This window comes from Mus pahari, chromosome 14 (genome assembly GCF_900095145.1).
Source record: "Mus pahari chromosome 14, PAHARI_EIJ_v1.1, whole genome shotgun sequence".
Classification (NCBI taxonomy): Eukaryota; Metazoa; Chordata; class Mammalia; order Rodentia; family Muridae; genus Mus; species Mus pahari.
Window position 1 is genome coordinate 64377681 of NC_034603.1, and position 25197 is coordinate 64402877.

Here is a 25197-nt window from a genome sequence, read left to right on the forward strand (position 1 = left end):
TTTGCCTTGGGCAACTAAATTTATTAGCAAGAAACCTTTCGTCAGCCCAGTACTGACCAACAAAATACATCGTTAATAAAGGATAACAAATCTTCACTTAATTAATAAAACATCCTCAAGCAGTTACAACGAAAAATAAAGTTGGATTTCTGTTTAATTTAAAAGCCTCAAAAATAACAAGCAATATGTTTTTTAAAACATGTCTTAGACACAATCGTCTATTATACAATATACACTGTACACAGTGGAGCTTGGGCAGGGGAGATGAGGGCGTGGAGGGGTCAGGATGGAAGTGTTCTCACATGAGTCCAAATTTGATTTGAAATGTGTCATTTAGAAAAGAATTGTTAAAGTGAGAAGAAAAAATACCAAAAAAAGAGACCCTCCTATGCTCAGCATTACCCCCAAAACCCTAAACTGAATGCAGGCGAGGGGAAGGTGACTAGCAAAGAAAGGAAGGGAGCAATTAAATAAAATGTGGTTAAAGCACACACGTCCACAGTGTCATCATCTGAAGTGAGTATAAGGCAACGTTCTCCATAGAAAAGAGGGAGGGCCGGTCCTCGACATCTGACCTTTCCTAGGAAGTTGGAATGTCTGGAGGAGAGCCGTGGCAGGGCTGGCCAGTGGCGTGGAGGCAGCCTCCCACCTCCCGGGTGAGGGATGTCAGTGGGAGGCTGGGTACAGGGCCCCTGGGGTGTCCCTAGCCCAAGAAGAGTTAATTAAGGGGGACAAGGAGGCACAGTGGGGGAGGGGGCATGGCACAATGGGACTCCGGCAGTGTTGAGGAAGGGAATGGGGTGGGGATGGGGGCTCACTTTGCTCCTCGACGGAGTGAAATGTATGTTTTTCCTTTGGAAATAAGGGTCCCCACGCGTCCTGGGTTAGAACGTCTCATTGGGCATGGCCAGTGTCCATGGCCTGGGCAGGCCAGGAGCTTGTGGTGAGAAGGGTAGAGCCTTTGGAAGGAGGAGAACACAGGAACAGAGTCCCTCCCTGTGGGGACACAGCCACAGAACAGGAGTGGGGTGAGGACTGCCCAGGGCAATCATGGGCACCTGTCCATCATGGACCCAGGGCCAATCAGATGGGGGGGGGTGTTCCATCTTCAGGGCCTCCTGCCTCAGTTGGCCTTACAAGCCCTTCGTGCCTAGGTGGGTCTTGTAATGCTTGGTGAGGTGGTCACTCCTCATGAAGCGCTTCTGACATTGGGCACACTCAAAGCGCTTGTCCCCTGGGAAGAAGAAATAACTTTTACCAAAGAGGGCATGCAGTGTCACTGCCCCAGTCCCAGAAAGTGAGAGCCCCTGGAAAAGCCAACTTGGACAGCCTCCTCCTGTGGTCTACTGGTCGCACCTCTCTGCCCCAGCTGCCCCGTCTAACCTCTGCACACCCGCTTCGTTCTGGACTGTCCTCCAGGGGCTTTACACCTTCATCAACACATCCTTCCTCCTTACAGGAAGACATCTCAGCCCTGAGCACTCACGAGTCAGAACACGGTGACCTCCCCTGTATGCTTCTGCTTCTGATGGGTGTGACTCCCCAGGAGCTGAGGCATGTCCCCTACCTCCAGTGTCTGCTCAGCAGGGCATCATTCCCTACAACAGCATCTGCCAGTGGACCACTGGGCATGCCCAGGACAACTTTAAGGCACCTTCTATCGTGTGCATTAAAGCACATAATAGTGATAGCAACCTTAATAGTAAACTTAGGCTGCCATGGAGGCAGGCCGGCCCCAGGCCATGAATGTCGGAGGAGGCCTGTAATCTCAGCATTAAGGAGATAGGAGAAGTGCCATGAGTTTAAGGTAAACCTGGGCTATACAGCAAAATGTTGTCTTAAAAAAAAAAAAAAAAAAGAGTTGGGAGTGGTGACTCACACCTATAATGCCACCAGCTCAAGTCTGAGGCAGGACAGCTGCAGGGGCAGCCTGAACACTTGGCTCAATCTTGTTATCGCTCCCTCTCCAAAACCAAGAGTGGAGGCCAGCTTGGTGGCTTAGTTCACAGGGCTTTACAGAGGCGGAGCCAGAGGGACCTTAAGTCCTAAAACAAAGTGCGTGTCCTTGAGAGCCCAGGGCTTGGGTAGGAGCCCAGGTTGCCCACCACTGAGGTAACCCTCCAGGGCCTTCCTGGGACTATCTGAAAATGCTAAACACAGCATCTGGCATTCTTCATCACTGCTTGGGTTTGGTTTGGTTTTGGTTTGGGGTCTGGGTGGTGTGGACGGTGTAGAAGCCCCAAACAGGCAGGGATGACAGTGTATAAAGGGCAGACCAGGGCACGGGGAAACTGACCTGTGTGGGTTCGAGCATGTCGCTGGAGTTCATCGCTCCGTGTGAATCGCTTTCCACAGAAGAACCAGTTGCAGACAAAGGGCCGCTCGCCAGTGTGCAGGCGGACGTGGGCCCGAAGCAAGGATGTCTTCCGGAAAGTCTTTCCGCAGTCCGGGATGTGGCACACGTGCTTCTTCTTGCCCTGCTCCCCAGACCTGAGGGGTTGGGTTCAGAGTGGGGGGAGGAGGTGAGAAGAGGGAAGGGAGAGAAGCATGGGAGGTCAGGCTAAGACTTGTCCCCGAGTGACCTATGGAACAGCGGTGTGAGTGTGGCCAGGGTCGGGTGTATTACCTCTTCTCCCCATCCTTGCAGTTGGGACACGTGCAGGCCATGCGCCTCCGTTTCTCCCCAGGCTGGGCCTCTCCGGCTAGAGCCTGCTCCATCTGCAGCTGGATCTGGGTGGGGCTCAGACCACTGATGGTCAGGTTGTTTCCAGAAACGTTCTGCACGGTCAGCTGCTGCTGCCCTATGGGAAAGAAAAGGGTGTGGTTCAGGAAAGGAAGCCCAGGCTAGCCCTTCTCTCCCCCCCCCCCCACCTCTCTCTCTCTGGCTAAGGAATAATCACTGGAGAGCAGTGAGGGCCAGAGGCCTCCCTGAGATTCTGCCCCTGCTAGCAGGAAACTCGCCTAAGAATTTTTGTTCATGGGCTTTGGGGAAATCAGTCAGCTTCCTTGTCCGCTCTCTGTGGACCAAGCACATGCATGAGATGCTCGACGTTTGTTAGGGATGCGGAAAGCTGCAGACCCCCGAGTGTGGATGTCTCCTGCTTCGCTAGGCAGCTTCAGCTCACCCTCTCTCTTCATTTTATAAAATCTTTTTAAAGATTTATGTATTTTATGTATATGGATGTTTTGTCTGTGTGTATGTCTACATATACACAGGAAAGAGCATTAGATCCTATGGGACTAGCTAGAAACTGTTGTGAGCCGCCATGTGGGTGCTGGGAATGAAACACAGGCTCTGGAAGAGCAGCCAGTATTGCTAAGCACTGAGCCATCTCCCAAGTCACTCTCCCTTTTCCTCAGGGCTGCACTCGCAGCATGTACCATCATCATGCACTCGCAGCATGTACCATCATCAGCTCTGGTGCAGCGTAAGCTGGTCCTGCTGCCCAGAACACCCTCCCCTGCCTCCCACTCTCAACAGCAGCCGTCCTTGGCTGGACGGTGGTGGCTCACGCCTTTAATCATAGCGCTCAGGAGGCAGAGGCTGTTCTGGCCTCCAGTGAGTTCCAGGAAAGCCAGGACTACACAGAGAAACCCTGTCTCGAAGCCCTACCCCTGAACCCCAAAGAAGACTTGACTTCCTTTACATGGGATAGCCCTTAGTTACCTGACCTGGGCAAGGGACCAGCCAAATTAATGTGAATTTGTATATTACTTGGACACATCTATTTTCTCAGTCTATTCAACATCTGCAGTTCTCGTGTGGTCACGTGACTTCCTATCTCACAGTACTACTGTAAGGACCAAGTGTGAGGACAGATATACATGGACATGCCCTGAGGCTGGTGGGGACCAGGTGCACTCTGAGCACCCTCTTGGATGGACAGCATCCTCTTGGATGGACAGCATCCTCTTGGATGGACAGCATTCTCATGGCTGACCCTGGAAACCCCAGGGGCCTGGCTCTGGATTCCCATATGCTGAATGCAAAGCCCTGCTCCCAGTACCCTTCTGGCTTCAGGCCTTTCCCTCACCGCCAGTGTTGGTGATGGTGACAGGCACACCCTGGACTTGGACACCATTGATGTTGATGGTCTGCATGGCCTGAGCAGCTGCTGCCAGCTGTGCGGCGTTCAGGCTGATGATGCTCCCAGCAGGTGCAATCTTTGGCAGGGGCCGCTCTTTTCGAAGAATGGCAGCTGAATGTTTTTTGCTGGTGCCACTCAGGTGGGGAGCTCGGAGTGCAGGGCTGTTACAGGTGGCGGTTGATGTGGTTGCAGCTGCTGCTGCTGGCGGGCTGTCCTGGACAAGGACTGTCTGTACCTCACCAGAAGGTGTACGGATGTAAACCTGAGGGGCCAGAGAAAAGAGAGTGCCCTAAGACAGATGGCAGCATGACCGTCTTTGTCCAAGGGAGAACTGGGACACCTCTGTCATCTCATCCAACCCAAGAGCACGCTGTGCACTACTCATGTTTAACAAGAGCACGCTGTGCACTACTCATGTTTAACAAGAGCACGCTGTACACTACTCATGTTTAACAGGGCCATGCTGCCCTGCACTCAACTGGCATGAGCTGGTTACTGACCTACAACCAAACTTTTAATCTGCTTAGCATGGAAAAATATTAACTGCTAAATCTCAAAACTGGAAGATTAATAAAAAAAGCACAGCACCAGCATGGGCTACAAAGTGATGTGGAAAACAGCTTAACCATACAGCGAACTGTCTTTAAACAGCAGGAGCCGGAGAGACGGGACTGTGGTTATGAGCACTGGCTGCTCGTCCAGGGGACCCGGATTTCCCAGCATCCACACAGTAGCTTTCAATCATCTGTAACTCCAGTTCTAGGGGATCTGATTCCTTCTTCTGACCTTCTCAGGCATGAGGCATGTTCACATACTGTGTTTACAGGCGTAGTACACGTACATATATATACAAGCAAACCACTTATAATAAAATGATCTAAGAAATTGTTTAAGAGGAACACGATATTTATCTTATCCCAAAATGTCTCCTCAAAATACTAATGAAATACAAGGAGGAAAAATAAATTTTATGTCATGTGTGTGTGTGTGTTTATGTGTGAGAGTATGGGTGTGCATGTGCTTCAGCACACTTGAGGATGTCACAGGACAACGCTGGGTGTGAGTCCTTGCCTTCCTGTGAGGTAGGGCCTCTTGTTCACTACTGCAGATGCCAGGCTGGTTGGCTCCTGTCTGGTCCTCCTGTCTCCGCTCTCACCTCTGTATGAGCACTGGGATGGCAAATGCAATCCACTCATGGGACATCACATAAACAAACTCAAGGACATTCTACAACTAGCCTGTGACCTTCAACAGCAGCAAGGTTGACTGTCACGTTAAAGAGGAAGTGGGGCTGGGGATGTAGTTCAGGATAGAACATTTAAATGCCTAGGATTCCAAGCCTTAGGTGGCGTTGGAATTTACTAGCCAAAGCATGCGGTGTGACCTGAATGTACCTCCCCAATAGATACCAGCAGTTCATTAGTGAGTTTCAGGCTTGAAGGCTGCAGTGTGAGGGGGCTGTGCCTGTGTGGGAGAACTGAAGCATTTGCAAGTGGGAGGAGGAACATGGTGGCAGTTTATGCTTAAATGATCCAGGGAGAAAAAAATCCTTTCTAAGACTGATTTTAACTGGGGTTATTTTTAATTCCTGGATACTGAAGACTGTTTTTAGTTAGAGGATAACATCTAAACCTGCCATCCCTTAATAAATACAGAAGCCTCAGATCTCTTTCCAGTTCTGTAGTATGTATCCCATTTAAAAACCTTACCATGTTGTACTCGTTTTTTTCTCTGAGGTAGTAAATGGCTGGCTGAGTAACTGGGGCGCAAGGAGAGGACCTGCCCCCTTCTGTCTTCTTTTCTGCTAGCCTCTGACACCCTGAGTCATGTGAGGACCCACCTCTCCCTTGGGTAGGTAAAGAGTGGGTGTTAAGCACTGTTTGTTTTATAATTACCAGACTGTGTGGGGGTGCTTTGTCTAACAGTCTTTATCACACATGTTTATCATGTGCAGATGGAGACCACAGGAGGACTCAGGATCCCCTGGGAGTGGAGTTACAGCTGGTTGAGAGCCACATGAGTGCTGGGAATCAACCTTGGAGCCTCTGGTAAAAGCAGCGAGTCTCAACCACGACACATCGCTCCAGCCCCATGTGGAGCACTGCTCAAGTCTGTTAAAATCACTGGGCCTGGTGACAACGTATGTCAGTCCTGCCTCAGCCTCCTGAATGCGTGGTTACAGGTGTGCACCACTGCACCTGACTCAAGTTTTAAACATTCCTTCTCATGGTCATTTCCCTGTAAATCAGCAGAGACACTGGGGAATGGAGCAATGTGACTCCCATGGCTGTTGGAGTCTCCTTTACTGCCCTGTCCGTCTTGAGCAACACTAGGCTTTGCCTGTACTTGTCTGCTTCTAGAGTGTGCTGAGCTGGTAATGCAAAGGAGCAGCAGCTGAGTGGCAGTGATGACGCCTTTAATCCCAGCCCTCAGGAGGCAGAGGCAGGCGGATCTGAGTCTGAGGCCAGCCTGGGCTACAGAAAAAAAAGGGGGGTGGGGAGGAAGGAAAAAGCAGCTTCGGAGATTGCAAAGTGACCGGACAGCTGAGCAGATGGCAGGGCAGGCTACAAAAGCAGTAAGGTGGTGGCCACATGGCAGCTAAAAAGACAAGAGTTGACAGCTGGCAGAAGGGCCAGCTGCCTTGAGAGCAGCAGAAGCAAAACCAGCTGTGAGCGCACTCCAGAACCCAGAGGTCATCATGGTGAGCGGGACATGGCAGGCTCAGGAAGACGAATGTCTTCTCCCTTAGGAGGGATCTAGACTAGAGGGGAAAACACACACTCAGTGCCCGCCTGGACACACACACTGAAGGAAGCAGAAGGAAAAACCACCTCTCGGGGAGGATAAGCAGGGGTCCAAAGAAGCAAGGCTACAGCTCACACGTGATCCCAGCACTGAGGTTGGAGCAGGAGGATCCCACGTTTGAAGCCAGCTCGGGCTGTGCAGTGAGGTAAAGGCCCACCTGGGACACACAGGGAGACCCTGACTCAAAAAGGAAAAGGCCTGGCTGCCCCACTGTTACTGCTCTTGTATTTAGCAGAGGCCAGCATTTTTTTTCTCTTGAACTTTCTTACTTTACACCAGATTCTATGGTACTGGTTCGAATTCTCATTCTTGCTGTTATATATAATCTTACGTTAAAAATAATTTATTATGAGAGTATACAGATCTACCCCGTTATGCCCCCCAGAGCTACCCCATAAGGAAAGAATAAAACAGACCAGATATCCCTGTTCCATCTGATTTCTACAGGTCAGGACTACTTGGCCTAAGACCTGAAGAGACTCCAAGGCAGAAGCCATTTCCTGCCCACCCCCAAATGATGGTGACTCCAGCTTCCCGTAAGATCTGACGATAATCTGCCTCGGTTTCAAAGCAAGCCAAAAGGGTGAGCAGAAGAGAGGGAGGCAGGGCAGAGGGACTATGGTACCTGGGTTGGTGTTGGTTCAGTTGTCTGGATCTGAAAGTTCTGGGAGGGCTTCTGGGGAACGGTGGGGAGGGTGGCAGAGGCAGCTTGCACCACCCGCAGTGCCTGTTGGGGGATCTGGACCACCTGTTGCTGCTCAGCCTTGGGTGGCACCACCTGGACTTGCTGGACCACGGCTGGCTGGCCCCCACCAGGGCTCTGGACGATCAGCAGGTTGTTTCCTGCCTGGATGATGTTGTCTGCTGTGGTCTCTATCAGCACCGTCTCCACTTGCTCAGTCACAGCTACTGATGGCTGTGACACAGGAAGGTTCTTCTTCCTAGCTTTTTTGTTAGTCTTAGACAGTGGGGTAGGGGGGCTCTCAGTGAGGAGCTGAGCAGAGCCCCCAATATCGCTGGTGTTCACCAGGTTGTTGAGCGGCAGGGTGAGCGTCATGTTGCTACCCCCACCTGTCAGCTTCACCACGTTGGCCCCGCTCTGCACAGGGGTGGTAGTTGTATTTGACTTCTGGACAGGAGCTGGCTTGATGGGGACAGGCTTATGGCCAGATGTTGACGGGGTGATGATGGCTTGGTTGGTGCCTGGGATGATCTGGATCTGGTTGGTGAGACTGGGCTGCACCTGGATGGTCTGGGAACTGCTCCCTTGGATCTGAGGGACTTGGTACTGGATACTTGCATTTGATCGGCTCCCTTTGTTGATCAAGGTTGGGTTCTGGATTGCAAACACAAACTGTCCTCCAGGGTAGGAGGTACTCATCTGGGAGCCCTGAATCTGAAGTATATTTCCTTTAGATGACAAGATGCTAAAGCTATTCTTGCAGGGACTGAGAGGGAGAGGAGCGGGTTTGATAGGGACCAGTTTCCTTGGGGTAGGCTGGGGGGGAGCAGGAGGTGTCACTGCAGCTTCAACAGCTGGGGGGCCAATCTTGCTACATGTTGCAGCAAGCAGGGCCAAGGGAGACGGCTGGGAGTCCTGCAAAAATCAGCAAAAGAAAGGAGTGAGATGGGCTGACTAGCCAGTCACTCTGCCCTCATGATCCCCTCTTCTCTGCAGCTTCCCAACCCCGAGTTCTTCCCCACCCCTGTGGCAAGCTATCTAGCATGCACGCACGCGTGTCCTGCAGTGGCTCCTGCTGTTTTCTCCATGAAGTGAAGGAATTCAGGGTAAACCCCCAGAAGCAGCCCTGAACACCACACAGCAACAGCACTGGCTCTTCTCCCCCTGGCCCTGCTGGCCTAGTGTGGGCAGGGATAACAACACACCCAGGTATCAGATGGAATTTTACCAACTCAGTACAAGGAGGGAGAGGAGAGCTGATGGAGAGGGAAGATGACATGAACTCGATCTCTCGCTCGGTAAAGGGTTTCCGGTTTTGTTCTGGAGTGTGTTATATACATGTGTTCATGTGAAGGGTATGTGGGTATATCTGAATCAGCATAGGTGGAGACCAGAGCCTAATGTTAAAGTCTCACTCTTTGACTCTACCTTTTTTATTAAATTGTTATTTATTTAATGTATGTGGGTGTTTTGCCTACATGTATGTCTATGTATCACTCAAGTACTTGTACTTGATGCTTTCAGAGGCCAGAGAGGGTGTCAGATCACTTGATCCTGGAGTATGAGATGAGCTACCATATCAAACCCAGGGCCTCTGGGGAGCAGCCAGCGCTCTTACGCCACTGAGCACCTCTCCACCTCCTTTGCCATCATTTTTGAGATAGGGTCTCTTACTGAATCTGAAATTCACTGACTGGGCAAGACTAGTTGGCCAGTGCCTCAGTGGATTTCCCTCTGTCTGCCTCTTGAGTGCTAGGATTACAGGTATGTACTACCAAGCCCAGCTCAGCTGTTTACATGGGGACTTAGAATTGAACTCAGGAACTCATGCATGTGTAGCAAGAACTGTACTAAGAGCCATGGCCTCAGGGTCACATGTAACACAGCTCTTTTTGCCTGACCCAACTTTGACATCTTAGCCAGGTGACTATGTCTTAGTTCAGAAATGAGAACAAGCGAATCTCCCTGGGTGTCTATAGTGAAAGCAAATGGGTCTGAGTGAGGCAGAAAACCCACTTCAGCAACCCGCCCAGGCCCTGGCCCTGCCCTCAGAGAGTACTATGCACTTGCCTGGGTAGTAGCGGCAGCAGGCTGCAGGTAGTCACTGGGACTGACAGCAGCAGTGGCGGCCATGCTCATCTGTGGATCTGCCAAGAGAAAGATGGAATGATATAAGAGACACCTCAGGAGAACCCAAGGCCCCTTGCCTCTGTTGCTGCTTTTCCAACAGGTGAAGAGCTTTTCCTGCAAGGCCCTGCTTGAGTATCCCAGCCCCAGGCTTGCCAGGACAAGCTTTTCCTTTGCTTATACTCATAGATTCAGGCCAAGCCTGCCTTTACCACACTCCCCACAGCCATCTAAGATGGGGAGAACTGGGAGACTCCTGTGTCAGGTCTAGCTGTGCTGAGTCCAGAGTGCCCCCTGGTGGACACTGGTAGCCCTCTAAATCTGGATCTCTTCATTGGGGTAGAGCCTCTAGTCTTGTGCTAAGGCAGGCTACCAGCTCAATCCAGCTGCAGCTAGATGCAAACCGGTCTGGGAAAGAAGAAAGGCTATGCCAGCATTCCTGAGCAGCAGGACATACCTGTCCTATTCTAAAGGCTGTCTGCTCAAACTTCACACGAGAGACACAAGGACTTCCAGGAACCAGAAGATGGCAATTCCTTTAAGTCAGCAGTTCTCAGCCTATGGGTTGTGACCCATTTGGCAAACCTCTCCAAAAGTATTTACATGGCACTTCATAACAGTAGCAAAATTACAGTTGTGAAGCAGCAGAAAAAATAATGTAATGTTTGGGGGTCACCACACTATGAGGGACTACACTAAAGGGTTGCAGCATAAGGAAGGCTGAGAAGCACTGCCTTAAGTGGACTTCCCCCTTTATCCAGGACAACTGATAAGACCATGTAGGTCATAGACTCTGCAGGGCTAACAACTACACGTAAGAATGAACAGTGCGTGAATTCCACTTTTGTGTATATACAGTAATAGCTGGCAGGATTTTTCTCTTCTCATTTCCCCACAGTTGGATAGTTGACCTCCATATCAACAGGTTCTGTAGCCACAGATCCAACCAACGATGCATCAAGAAATGTTGGTGCTGAGCCGGGCGTGGTGGCGCACGCCTTTAATCCCAGCATTCGGGAGGCAGAGGCAGGCAGATTTCTGAGTTCGAGGCCAGCCTGGTCTACANAGTGAGTTCCAGGACAGCCAGGGCTACACAGAGAAACCCTGTCTCGAAAAAACAAAAAAACAAAACAAAAAAAAGTCTGGAGCATCTATGGGTTCTGGAGCCAATATCCTGTGGGTACTAAGGGATCACTGTATCCTCCTATAATTTTTAAACTTTATTTTTACTTTATTTGAGACAGGGATCTTGCACTGTATCCCAGGTTGGTCCAGGACTCATTTGTTAGTCTCTCAAGGGCTGGGGTTACAGGTGTGTGCTACCAGGCCCAGACACTTTTGATAAGGGAGAAACTAATAAAGGAAATTCTACCTTGCACTTAAGTTTGATTTAAAAGGTAAACAAGATTGGGAGCTGGAGAGATGGTTTGGTGGTTAAGAGTACTGGCTATTCTTCTAGAAGACCCAAGTTCAATTCCCAGCATCCACATGGTGATCACAATCCTCTGTAACTCCAGTTCCAAGGGATATGACCTCCTCTGGCCTCCAGTGCACAATGCACATATGTAAGTGGTATAAAACGTGCATGCAGGGAAAAACCCATACACATAGCACTTTAAACAAATAAAGGGCAAACAAGAGGCAGGATGTGGTGGCACATGCCTTTAATCTCAGCAAATGGGAAGCAGGGAAAACTGGAGCTCTAGGAGTTTGAAGCCAGCCTGGTCTACATAGTGAGTTCCAGGCCAGCTAGGGCTATACACTGAGCCCATTTCAAAAAAAAAAAAAAAAAAAAAAAAGAAAGAAAGAAAAGAAAAAGAAAAAAAAGAAAAAGAAAAGAAAAACGAAGCCCTAAGAAAGAGCTCTGGGTGAAAGACTCTGCCATGGAAGAGTCATAAATCACTAAGGCAAAGCAACTGGGAAGTCAGGCTGGTATCCCAGACATTAGGAAAGCAAATTCCAGGAAACAGAGAGATGGGCAAGACTCAAGGGACAGAAGCTTAGGAACTGAGCCCATGTCAGGAGTCTAGTGAGGACAGAGCTCAGGCAGAAACAGAACTATAGTTTGGTGAGGACAGAAACACCACCATTCATGTTTTTTTTCAGGCACCTTAAAGGTAGAAGGTAAAGAAGGAGAAACAGGCAGGCTGGCTGGCCAGGAAACAACACGGTGACTTCAGTGGTCACCAGGCCCCAAGCCCACGAGATGCAGCAGAACAAGGGTGATCCTGCAGATGCTGCCAACTGGGAGGCCAGAGGACAGCTCTGCGCGAAGTGGACACGTAGATTCTAGGACATTACAGACACGGGTCTCTGCAAAACCATTGCAGTTATGAAGGAACAGCTACAGAAGAAAGCACGCGACTGCAAAACCAGTCCTGTGGGCACGGCCAGAGATGGACCAATCCATAAAAAACATGCACCAGGCATTTTGTTTCACCTGACATTGCAATGCTCATAGTATTTTTGTGAACAAGAAGGAGGAAATGAAGGTGATCATAGAATTTGGGGCTAAGGGTTGGTGGGTACGAGCCAAGGTATCTCCGACTCAGACTGGGCTCAGGACCAGGGGCCACAGGCATCTTGGGTCTTTTGACTGACATGTTTTCCTTATGATAATCATCATTATAATTTAATTAATTAATTATGTACTTACTGAGTGTCACACTAGTCTAGCCTTTGCCTCCGACTGCTGGAATTTAAGTCATGCACCACCATGTTTGGCTAACAAAAACTATTTAAAAAAATAAAATATACAATCATAAGACAAGAAAAATAATATTCCCCATATATTATTCCCCACACTGGGCTATATTTGGAGTCTTGGGCCCATTCTAAGAGGTATTTCCAATGAGAGACTTTCAAGCTTCTGAGCGCACTCAGTTCAAAGGACAAAAGCAAGCCACCTGTGTGGATGTTCAAGAAGCCAGGTTTCTGTTTAACTCAAAGACACCTTTGAAAGACAGAATCAGTTGCCTCTGAGGGGGAGATGTTTCCCTTTCTCTAAAATTGTTTAACCAGAGATAAGATGTATATTGTTGGAGATGGGATAGAGGTGGGGTGAAAAGTTGGACTAAATTTTCTTTCAAATGTTTATCCTTCTGAGGCACAAGAGTGTGAATCAGGTGGGAGAGACCCTGCCCCACATGTGCAAGGTCCCTGGTTATATACCTAGCACAGTAAAACAAAACAAACAAAAAATTTTCAGCCCAGGTTGTGCAGATAAAAACACAAAGGTAGGGGCTGGAGAGATGGCTCAGGGGTTAAGAGCACTGACTACTCTTCCAGAGGCCCTGAGTTCAATTCCCAGCAACCACATGGTGACTCACAACCATGTGTCATGGGATCCGATGCCCTCTTCTGCTGTGTCTGGAGACAGCTACAGGGTACTTGCATACAATAAAATAAATAAATCTTTAAAAACAAAAAGCCCACAAAGGTCTCCTAAGAGGCTCTCAAGGATTCAAGTTTACTTAACAAAACTTAGTAAATGATGTCCTTCCGGTATTACGGAACACAGAGACTTGCAGGGGAAGGGTAAAAGGAAGTGGAACAAAGACAGACCAGCGTTTCCTAACCACTTCTCTATCCCTCTGTAGCCCTGGATCAATCAGTTTGGAAATCTGGTTGAACTCCAGAGTTAAAGCATCGGTTCTCAACCTGTGGGTCATGACCCCTTTGAAGGGATGTCAATCGGCCCTTTTGTAGAAGCTGCATATCAGATATTCTGCATATCAGATATTTGCATTACGAGTCATAATAGCAAATTTACAATTATTAAGTGGCAACAAAATAATTTTATGGTCGGCAGTTACCACACCACGAGGAACTATATCAACTAGTCACAGTGGTAGGAAGGTTGAGAGCCACTGGGTCAGAGGGTAAAGCAGAGCCTACTGCGGAAGCTGCGGGCTGCTGCTCCCAGCTGCACACCTCATCTTAGTTTCATTTTCTTCCCCAGCTGGCTCATGAAATACTTCTTTAGTCTAAAACCATTACGGGTGTCTCCTACTGTCATTGGGAGCTTTGTGTGGCCCCTGGGCAAAAATGGAAGAAACATTTCCCTGCTACTGCGGAGTTCTATTCTGGAAAGAGAGAGAGAAAAAGAGGGAAAGAGAGAAGCACTTCTAGCTGTTGAAGTGGATGTGGTTAAGGAGAGGCAGACACATATCCACAGATTCTCCGAGCAGCCTCACTCCGTCTGGAACCCTGTGCTTAGCATGTGTAATGTGATGTAAGTCATGCTTGATGCTCCCCCACACCGCTGAGAGCACTAGAGAGTGGGATAGAGAGCCAGAGGGGCTCAGATCTAATTCTGTAATTGCCTCACACTACTTCCACTATGCTACACAGCCTTCTTTCTGTTCTAGGGGTTGGACCCAGGGCCTCACACGCACAGCAAATGCTACCCCTGAGCTATCCCCAACACACACACCAATGTTTAATAGTGCCACAGTATGTGCTCACTGAAACCTTCAACTTAGCAATATGGGTAATAAGGACTACTGCATTTTTCTCCTTTTTTACATTTATTTATTTTGTGTGTGTTTGAACACATATGAAAGTTACAGAACAATTTGGAACCAGTTCTTTCCACCACGTGGGTTCTCCAGGGACTGAACCCTGGCTATCAAGTTTGGCAGCAATCACCTTATCCGCTGAGCCATATCACACACACTTACTAAATATTCTTGAAAGAAAAAAGTGCATGTCTCTCAGTTGTAGAATCTGGACCTTATCATTAATTTATTTCAGCTAAAACTTCCCTAAGTCTCTAGGCTGAAGTGTGGCAGTGATCCCTGATACAAGCAATAATGAGAAGCCCATCTCAGTCCCAAGGAAAAGTCCTGAGGGTGTGAACAAGGCAGCGAGAAGGAAGGAGCATCAGGTACCTGAGGGAAGAACCCAAGACTGAGAGAAAAGCAACTAATGCCGGACTCTTCATAGCATCCCCTCCACACCTCCCTCCACACTTAGCGGGCTGCTTCTACCAGGTCACCACACCTCTCTCGAGGCTGCCGCCCCCTCCGAATTCACTCCATCACTGAAATACTGTCATTCTTCAACAAATGTCCCTTCTCACCCAAGACCTCTTTCCTTGGGGGATTGTGTCTGTTCACGTGGCTTCAGACCGCTTCCACAGGCTCGCTCCCAGGGCTGTGTTTCAGCCCAGCCCTCTGTGGTCCTTCACTGGGTCAGCCAGACACTCCCAACCCAGAGCATTCCCTCCTGACCTGTTTGTTCCTTCCCTCCCCAGCCTCCACAGCCCTCCCTTTGGATCCCAGCTTATCTCTGCTACCCTTCCCTTGCTTCGGGCTCTTCTGTCCTTTCCAGCTGATGCTTGCACCTTTAGGCCAGTTTTCATTTTCCTCCCTAGCAAAATTTATTGACAGCTATTTTGCAACAGGTATGCCGTGTCCTTGGGTCCTTTCTGGACTGAGATGAAGTCAGGACTTTTGCTAGCATCCAGCACCCATTACAGTGAGAGCAGGCCTAAGGGATGGGAGTAAGGACCTGAGCTTTGAGTAAGCTGTGTTGGTCTTCACTGGTTCCTGGTACAGTTCTACGAGAGTGGGGAGAATACAGAGTCTTTGGAATACGTACTTGCAATCTCAGCAGGACCCTGAGCATCACCCTCCTGGTGGGTAACTGGGTCCTCCTCATTCTTGGTACAAGTTTCTCTCCTTTCTGTTCACTAATCCCAAGGTATTGCTTAAATGACTCCTCAGGCTCAGGCAGAACTCCCATCCACAGCCTCCAGGGCAGCTTTCAGCCTCTGGCCCACTTCCCTTTATCCAGCCAGTTCACTCCTGGAAGACTATCTTTGCAAACCCAGAACCCTTCTAGCCTCTCCCCTGACCACACCTCCCCCATAGTTCTAAGCTCTTCTGATAAGCTTAGAGGGACCAAGCACCCAGCCTCCCCCTCCTCGCCTGCCATTCTCTCTCCTGGGAGCCTGAAGCCAGCGCTCTCCCTTTGGCCACTTGTAATCCCTAGAGGTTGTTTCTCACTTACTCTCCAGAAGCAGATGACCTTGTTGGGTGCCAGTGCACACGCCTGTAGCACCCTTGGCAATGCTGGCCTCACCACAGAGCAGAGAGCACCGATGGCTCTACGCTGGAGGGGTGGGCTTTCTCGGGCCGATTGGGTTGGGAGAACATAATAGGAAGGACCCTGAGCCCTGAGTACCAGGCTGTCCTAGGATGGACCGGGGCTCCAAGTCCACACTTAGACCCTAGGCTACTGGGTTTTTTTTGTTTAAACCTTCCCAGCTATGGCTTCCTTAGCCCTCCACTATGGTATTTCCCCAGCAGGAATTTCACTCCGTACAAACAGTCCTTCTGGTGGCTATTTTGGTCAGTCTGGCTGGGCCAGAAGCCAGTAAAGCAGTCTCTAAGGCCAGGCTTTCCCAGTTGCTTAGCCTGGAAGAATTCAGAGCTGGTGAGGAAAATGCAAGCCACGGCTGGTTTTAAAGAACAAAACTGGACCTCCAGGGAAACTGGTGAATGAATCAGCCTGGATGGAGGGTGGAGGGAGCAAGCTGAGCTGGGACAGACTCCAAACTGTCCGGAAAACTGAACACCCAGCAATCACACACAGGAAGATGACGTTCATGCTTCCATTGCAGAACTCTGAGCAGAGGTTGCTAATGCCACAGGCCAAAAGGAGAGAAGATATCTTCTCCATCCCAAGCCTGACCCCACCGCTCCGCCGTGACCCTGAGATGTACACAGGACAGTTGCCCTTCCTTCTGAGCTGGGACCCTAACCTCGCTAACTCCTCAGTCACCGAGGAGACTCCTTGCTCCTTGGTTCAACTTAACTTTCTTTTTTTTCTTTTTTTTTTTTTTCACCTTAAACATATTTTGTGTGTATATGTGTGCACATTTGTGTATGGCTAAACACGTGCCATGGCCAACATGTGGAGGTCAGAGGACAACTTTTACAAGTTGTTTCTCTCCTCCTCTGTGTGGGTGCTGGGGTTAAACCCGTGTTGTCAGACTCAGCCTGACATGACAGGCTAACACCCTGAAGCACTGAGCTACACGGTAGGCTTCCAACTTAACTTTTGGACGTCATAGTACATGAAAGCACACTCATAATTATGTTTTCTAATTTTAGTACAGTATTCAGTAAGTTACATGATATACATTTTGTTATAAAATACGTTGTGGCAAGTGACTTTGTCTGACTCTCAGCAAACCTAAGTAGTCTTTGGTTTTTGAGATAGGGTCTCACAGAGTTCAAGCTATCCTCAAATTCACTATGGATCCAAGGATGACCTTGAATTCCTGATCCTCCAGCCTCCCTCTGGAGTGCTGTGAATACAGATGTACATCACTACACCTGGTTTTTAAACCAATTAATATTGGGAAGGCTAGGTATATTTAAATGCATGTTTGCTGAGCAGTGGTGGTGCACGCCTTTAATCCCAGCACCTGGGAGGCAGAGGCAGGCAGATTTCTGAGTTTCAAGGCCAGCCTGGTCTACAGAGTGAGTTCCAGGACAGCCAGGGCTACACAGAGAAACCCTGTCTTGGGGGGGAAAAATGCACGTTTGACTTTCAATCTTTTCATTTCATTATAAATTTATCTAAGGAAGCTGCGTGTGGTGGTGCACACCTTCAATACCAGCACTCAGGAGGTAGAGGCAGGCAGATTTCTGTGAGTTTGAGGCCAGCCTGGCCTACAAAGCAAGTTCAGGACAGCTAGGAAACCCTTTCTTGAAAAAAAAAAAAAAACAACAAACAAAAATTGTGCAAAACACAGCTCTACCCTAAGGCCAGGAGGCTCTGCAGTTGCTGTTCCTCATCACTCTGACAATCATTCTTGAACTTGGCTCCAATCAGGCTGTACAACCTCATTCATCCTACCAAAATTGCCAGTGCTACCAGACCTCATGTTACTGAATCTAACTGCTAACTCTTAGACCTGAGCCCTCATCTTTTATGACCTGACAGCTGACTGTTCTTGGCCCTGGAAACAGTTATTTTATGTGCCCAAGACAGCCTCCTGCCCTGCAGGTTTCTTCTAAATCTCTGGTGGTTCTTCCCCTCTTGTCAAATTCTAGGCAGTTAAACTCTAAGTTCCAGACTCCATTTCAGGACCTGTATTTCTTTCTTATCTGCTTTCTGGTGATTTCGCCAGCTCTCATGGCTTTCAAAGCCAATGCCTCACAGATACTATATAATGATGACTTGAGTTTCTGTCTGCCAGCTGCTGACATCCTCTCTTTTGCAGTAGTGGGCACCTTGAATGTAAGCAGCCTCGAGTCACTTTTCTGACGGCTCCCGATTCCCTGCTTCTTCAGATATCCCCACTACAGCGAAGGCTAACCAAATCCACCCAGCTGCTCAGCCCTAAGACCTTGGAATTGTCTTTGATTTTTGTATTTTTTTTTTCCACATGTGGAAGCGAACACTTCTAGCTCCAACTTCAAAACATTCCAAACATGAGGTGTTCACCCTGACGCCATTACCTAATCCATGTCTGTACCTGGGCAGCTGAGGCGGCCACTGATCTGTCAGTTTATTCTCAACACATCAAACATAAATGAAGCCACATCACCACTCTGTCAGGGGTCGTCAATAGCATCCCATCAGACAGCCGAAGCTCTAACCACCTGACTTCCTGTCTTCCCCAGAGTTCCGGGGCACTTGTGCCAGGTCCTTCTGTTGCTCCCACATCTGCATGGTTCAGCCTCCTCCCCTCACTCTAGACAGAACTGGTTCAATGCCCGTCACCTTCAGGGTTCCATGAATTCCCCATCTCACTGTATCCCTGAACACCCTGGGTAACTGCCTCTCCCACACATTTCCCCTCCCTCCCTCCCTATTTTTATCCTTAGCGTTTACCACTTCCCAGCAAGTACTCATTAGTAACTTAATTACTGTCTTATTAAGAATGCAAATTTCCTAAAGGCAATGGTTTCTCTTTGCCTCACTGATGTACCTCTAGAACTTAGCACACAGTTGGAGCCTTCAATATTTGCTTAATACATTTGTGAATAAATGAATCCTGAAGGAACGAAGAGGGAGCGATGCTAAATGGAGTTGAGAGACCAAGGAGGGCTGGGGTATGGCTCAATTGCTGCCATGCTTTCCTACCGTAAACCAAGCCTGGGCCCCATCCCAAGTACCCAATCCGTAAGTGTGGCCGTGCCCATGAGCCGTAGCAGGGCAGATGCTTCATCACAAGCATGTCAACCCCACAGACGGCACTACAGCTCCAGGCTACCCTTCTACCATTTCCTTAGCACACGGATGGGGAACATTAGGTCAGACTATATGAGAGTGTCTAAATGTGAACACTTGGTCTGTCTCATTCTGAAATAATTTCTTCCAAGCATGACTGCTGTCAGTCCTAGTTTGCTTGTGGCCTGGGTCACAGGGCATCAATGTGGGGGCCCCGGGATGATGGGAACTCTTAAGCATGATGGGAGCAGCCCCAGGAAACCATACAAAAGCCTTTCCAATTAGGAACAACCATCTGTGATGAGATTCAATGCCCTCTTCTGCTGTATCTGAAGACAGCTAGAGTACTCATATACATAAAATAAATAAATAAATCTTTTTTTTTTTTTTTTTAAAGAATACTGGAACTCAGAATTCTGTCATAGAGAAAAACAGGAGTTGCCACCAAGAATCTCCTTCTATACAAACATGCTGCCTTTTTTGCTTAGGCAATGTCTTCGTGAGTCACTTTTCGAGCTCCCTCAGGCTAGGATCAGCTTCTGAAACGAATGGTGACTTCATTTCCCTGGAGAAGAGAGGAAGGCTGGCTTGCCACTTACTCTTCTAAAATCTGGCAAATGCCTTTGTCTGTTTCTTGGTTGTTTTCCCCCCCTCCAATTTCCAATTAAACATAAACCAGAGGCAGAATTATTTCACTTCTAATCACGTGACCTACTAGCTATTTCCTAATCCCCATTCCCAGTCTTAAGAGCCACTTTGTGATTTTTACCAAATCCCACAGGAGAGGTGACAACCCCAACAAACAAGTTCTAGAGAGACATTTAGAAACGTGCACTGACTGCTAATTCTTGCCAATTTTGCCCTGTGGCTGACATGAATGGCACCTGAAGGGCTTAAATCACCACACAGAGAGAAACTGGCATCTCAAAGGACTTGGCCTTGGCCACCCAAGCTAAACCTCTGCACTGTAACATAGCAGCTGCTGGCTGGTCCCAGCAAGCAGTCTTGATGCTGAAACAGAGGTAGCTAAGGGATGAAATGCCCATCATCTGACTCCAACAGCTGGGCTTCCAAGCAAGCTTGCACAGTGATGTGACAGGCTTCAAGTCGCCACGCTGCCAGGAGCACCCTCTGGGGCACACAGAGAAACAGCAGGATGGAATACTCTGCCCATCCTCAGCCCCTGTACTGAGCAATGTCTCATCTTAGAGCATGCCCGTCTGGAGTGCCCCCGAGGAAAGGTACCATGACGCCTGTGCCAGTGACAGACAGCATTCCAGAAACATAATGAGGTTTGGCTGCTGGTGCCTATTATGAGTTTGCGCCTGTGTTTTGTTTTTACCTTCGGAGTCCTATGAAGCAGTAGAAAAAGTTTTCTACTTCACCATTTGTCAACTGGAACAAATCCACCATTGACACCAGGGAGCTTTCTCAAGAATATCACACACACACACACACACACACACACACACACACACACACACACACCCCAGTGAAGCAAAAGCCAATTTTCTCAATTTTTGAAACCAGGCTCCAAAAGAACCTTCTGCCCTGGGGCCTTCAGAAAAGCTGCTCATGAAAGCATTGGTTGGTAATGAAGAAAGCTCCCTAAGAGACAGAACTGCATCTACTTTTCAGAAACAGACCTGAGAGTTGGCTGTGAAGGAAAGGAGAAAGTACTATGGGGGGTGGGGGGTGGGGGGGTGGGGATGGGCCACGCCTGAGTCTTCACCAAAGCACAGGGAAGCACCAACAGCGTAGGTGACCACCGCTCTCAGCAGAACCACTCATTTGGCCCACCCTGTGGGTATAATTTCCTTATGTTTGTTTGTTCATTTGAGACAAGGTCTTGCTATGCCCAGGCTAGCCCGCAACTGGATACGTAACCTAGGGTAGACTCAATCTTCCTGCCTTAAACTTGACTATGTTAGGATTAAAGCATCCACCTTCCCCAGCCTGGGCTCCTGGGAAGAGGTTCACAGATCCTTTAAATCACCCAAAAGTATAGTCCAGACATGCCACCCAGTAAACATATAAGGAAGTATATGATCTCCTAACAGATTACTCCAAATTCACAGCCCATCAGGCTTAACATGAGGCTAAATAATGCTGTCAACCCAGAGGCACTCACAACAGTCCATACACCTTTACAGTAAGGTCTCTCTGGCTCTTTCTCTCTGTGCCCATTATCCACTTGTTCCAAAATAATGGTTGATACTTTCAATATCTGCAAGCAAAGCTTCCAGTTGGAGTGTAGACAGAACAAAGAAGAGACAGACTAAAGGAAACTTAGAAGAAAAAAAACAGTCCCATTTCTACAGCAGTGGAGTGCTCAGGGTCTAGAAAACTGTTAGAGTCTACTAGCTGGCTGGCTGCAAGAAACTTTAAAAGTCCTTCTAAGGGTCACATTGGGCAACACTTGCTTAAAGAAAGCTTGGGGATTGCCACATATCAATGGTCAGACTTGACACTACTTGGTATAAGGGATTATAACTTCTCCAAAACACCTAACCACTTAGAAGAACTAAGATAGTCAAGACCAAAACACTAACTTCCCTATCTGCTGGAATGGATGGGCTTTTTACCCGAACATCTGCCATATACTCTTTTTACTGCTTCTCTTCTCTTTGACAGGCCTCCACAGGCCCAATTTTTTTGATATCTTCTAATACATGTATTGGTTTTGTGCTCTCTCCCTCCCTCTGTGTATGTGTGTCTTTGTGCATGTATGTGTGTGTCTTTGTGTGCAACAGTACTGAAGTTGCTTCTCTCCTTCCAGGTGGGACACTAAGGACTCGGGTAATCAGACCTGGCAGCAAGTGTCTTTACCCACTGTGCCTTCTCAGTGATCCTGGCCCAAAGTATCAGCAAGGACGTCAAACTCTTCCCCTCAGAGCAGCTGGGTGCCCAGGGGAAGATCCAGTTATGGACAAATCCTAGTTCTGGACAAATCCTAGTTCGTGTTCTTTGGCAAAGAGCCTGTGTCTTTAGCAGCCTAGCTTCGGAGCTCATAATGGTGTTAGAGTGGCTTATTTTTCCCAGTGGCTGTTGATTTTAACCAAAGAGGCAAGTAGAAGGACTAGTATTCGACAGTTCATCCATCACCTCAGCCAAGGATAATTCATGTTCACTGGTATTGACTGATGTCTGCCTGGTCACTAGAAACCAAGCAAATTGGTACACACCCATAACCTCAGCACTTGGGAGGCTGAGCCCGAAGCTAAGGATCTCAAGTTCAAGGCCTACACAGATTACAGGACAAACACATGCCAGCCAGGGCTTCATAGCAAAGCCATGCTCCAACACCTAAATAAGAAACCACTGCAACACTGACATAGCCCTATTGGGAGGTTCTGAGATCTGCTCCCTTCATTGTCCTTAAGAATTTAAAAGAAAACAAGACACTGCAGTTATACTCATAGCTACAGACAATGGACTTCTTTGTGTCAATAATGGAAAATGGTACTACTGTGTGGTCTGGGCTCTGGCATTCCCTGTGCCACTGTGAGCTGGCTCACCCTAACCTTTCCAGCCCTAAAAATCCCATCCACGACAGCTCAGCCGTAGAGGTGCTTGTCCAACATTTGTGGCGATCTAGATTCAACAGTCATCACCACAGAGGGTGGGGGTCAACTCAGGGTTTTGTCCTCTGTAATGCCAGGGCCTTCTAGGGTACAGCATGGAATAGCTGTAGTCCTTTTCTGCCAGTACACACTGAACAGTGAATCGCCTTTCTACAGTGAAATCTGTATAAAGGGGACCCTTGGGCCAATTTGTGGCTCACAGACCACTGGCTATGTATGGTCTGCTTCTCTCCTCATTGACAGGCCTCTACAGGCCCAAACTTTTATTTTGATATGTAACGATCCAGTAACCTCCTAAAAATGAAGAAAGTTCAGGAGAAAAACCAAACAGAGTCCCCCTGGATCATGTTAATTACGAAACGTTTAAACAGGACAGACGATTAGAATCAAAACGAAGGAATGTAGTGAGGACAGGTTTCTCAGTCGCCCGGAGCAGAAGACACTTCCTTTTCTACTAAAATTAGAAAGGCCCTGGGAAAGAATGCTAAGAAGGAAGGGAGGATTCTGAGCACCCTTAAGCCAGCAACGAGGATGGCGAAAAGCATCTATTTTATTTCTTAGGTCATCTCTTACGAGCGATAGCGCCTACGCTTTCTTGGAATTCCAGTGCATTTTTGCCCACCCCGCAAGGGACATCGGGCCACATAGCTCTGTCCCCAAGTTCTCAAAACTTCTAAAATTCCAAGAGCTTGCAGATAACTAGCCGCAGGCTCGAGGGTCCAGGTATAAACATTCAAAGTCGGTTTTTCGCTCGGCAGTCATCTGCCTGGGGCGTTCCCTCCAATCCTGACACCCTCCGGGACTGCGGTGGCCCGGAAAGCAGGCTGCAGGTCAGACCAGCAGGGCCCATCTGACTGGCACCATCTGGGTCTCAAGCCTTGGCTGCCCACAGGACCAGCCCGAGGGGGCGTCGGCCGCCTGCGTGGAGCAAACTTGGGCGCGGGCTGAAGGCCCGGCGCGACCCAGGCCGAGGGGGCGAAGCGGGGTACCAGGCTCGCCCCGCTGCCCGCGCCGCCTGCCAGCCCCGGAAGCGCCGCCCTCCCGCCCGGGGCTCCGAGGGGCGGGGAGTCTAACGCCCCCTTCCGGGTGCCTCCGCCCGGCCGGCCAGCCGCGCTCCTCCTCCGGGCGGGAATCCTTCCTCCCCCGCCCCTCCCGGAGCCGGGCCCCGGCGCCAGTCCCAGTCCCAGGGGGGCACCTCCGGTTCCGGCCTCCCCTCCCCGAGGCCTCTGTCCGTCTTCCCGACCCTTGAGGGCCGGGAAGACGCCGCCGGCAGACGCCAGGACCCACCGCTCATTACGACATCTTCCTCCCTGGCCTCCGCCGCCTCCGCCGCCACCGAGAGCCTGACACCGCCCGCCTAGCACCCGCCAATCCCGGAGCCCGCCACCGCCCGAGCGACGGCAGCTTCCACCAATAAGCGCTTGGTACATTGGGGACCGACAGCATTTTCAACCAATCATTGGGAAGCATCTAGAGTGACGTTGGTCTGGCCAATAGAGCTATGAGGTGTCACTGACAGACGGTAGAAGTCACCAACCGGAAATCAACTGGGGAATGAACGACGTCTCCTTTAGCCAACTGACGGGAGGCAAAGTCCCGCCTGCTAGGAGGTTGATGGACAGCAACAGGAAGCTGGATGAGGAGGGGCTTAGCCGAGAAGTGTTTCTGTATTGGTCGTAATTGACCTTCCACCCACCTCTAACCCAGCAGATAAGTGATAGATCTGCCCTAAAGCCAATCAGAAGTGCTACTGTGAAATGCCCCGTAAAGAGCTTATACATCTCTCAATACAGTCTGCGGTGGAGAGGCTCTAGTGTAGCTGTCGGATACGCGGTGCCCGGCGCCCGGTGAGCGCATCGCCTTCACCTCAGCCCCTCGCCCGCCGTCGCCTCTGGAGAGTCGACGACCTGGCGGGAGTTGGGTTACCCGGCACTTCCTAGAGGGAATTGTCATTATGTCATCTCAAGCCCCTGTTAATCTTCACCAATGTTTCGCAGAGCTTCCCTGATCCACGCGGCTCCAGACAGGCGTGTCTGAGCCTTTATCAAAAGCAGATCCCTAGGGTCGTCCCTAGTCACATTTGCTATTTCCCGGGGTGGGGTAGGGGGTGCCTAGAATCTGCATTTTAACCAGCATCTCAGGTGGGCAGAATTGCATGCTGGCGTCCTAGCGCCCCTGCTTGGTCTCTGCCTCATTTCCTCCCGTATGAGGGGCTGTGCTGGACAGGCACCCCAGGTAGGTTTAGCTTTCTCTTCCAGGCCCAATGCGAACGACTAACTTAGGCAAGCTGTACGCATTGAGAGGGAATTCACGCGGGCTTGAGACCTGCGTGGGCAGGAAACCCCACACCCCACCTGCAGAGGACCCTTAGACTCCTGTTGAAGCCAGAGCACTCACACCTCCACCTCATAGGACCACCCTTCCTAGTTTTGTTTTGTTGTTTTAACCCACAGTGAGAAAAAAAAAAATGTTTTACATCCGGTAAACTAACATATAAGAACATGTAACAAAGCTTCCCAAATCAACATTTGAGAGACATTGAGCGCAGGTAGATGAGACACAATACACACATCCCTGCTGGGGTCTTACTTGGACCTTCTGTGGTGCTGAGGATGAAATCCCCAACACTAAGCATGAACTGTACAGTCGAGCTGTACCACAGCTCTCATTACATTTTCTCTTCGCCTCTTCTATCCTCCTTTTTTTTTTTCTTTTCTTC

The 25197-nt window shown here is 49.3% G+C and overlaps 1 protein-coding gene across 2 annotated transcripts; it reads right to left on the reverse strand.

Annotated features, from left to right (window-relative positions):
- Nucleotides 1–23827, reverse strand: Sp2 (Sp2 transcription factor). Of its 2 annotated transcripts, none has more exons than XM_021212226.1 (7): nt 23766–23827; nt 9646–9722; nt 7519–8490; nt 4035–4350; nt 2627–2801; nt 2297–2490; nt 1–1234 (listed from the first exon to the last, which is right to left on the reverse strand). In XM_021212226.1, exons 1-7 carry the CDS (start codon nt 23770–23772, stop codon nt 1134–1136), a joined length of 1842 nt encoding a protein of 613 aa, XP_021067885.1. In that variant the 5' UTR covers nt 23773–23827; the 3' UTR covers nt 1–1133. The 2 variants fall into 2 exon arrangements, with proteins under 2 accessions (XP_021067885.1, XP_029402282.1); XM_029546422.1 differs by lacking the exon at nt 23766–23827 and adding an exon at nt 15307–15376.
- Nucleotides 23828–25197: the final 1370 nt, after the last annotated feature.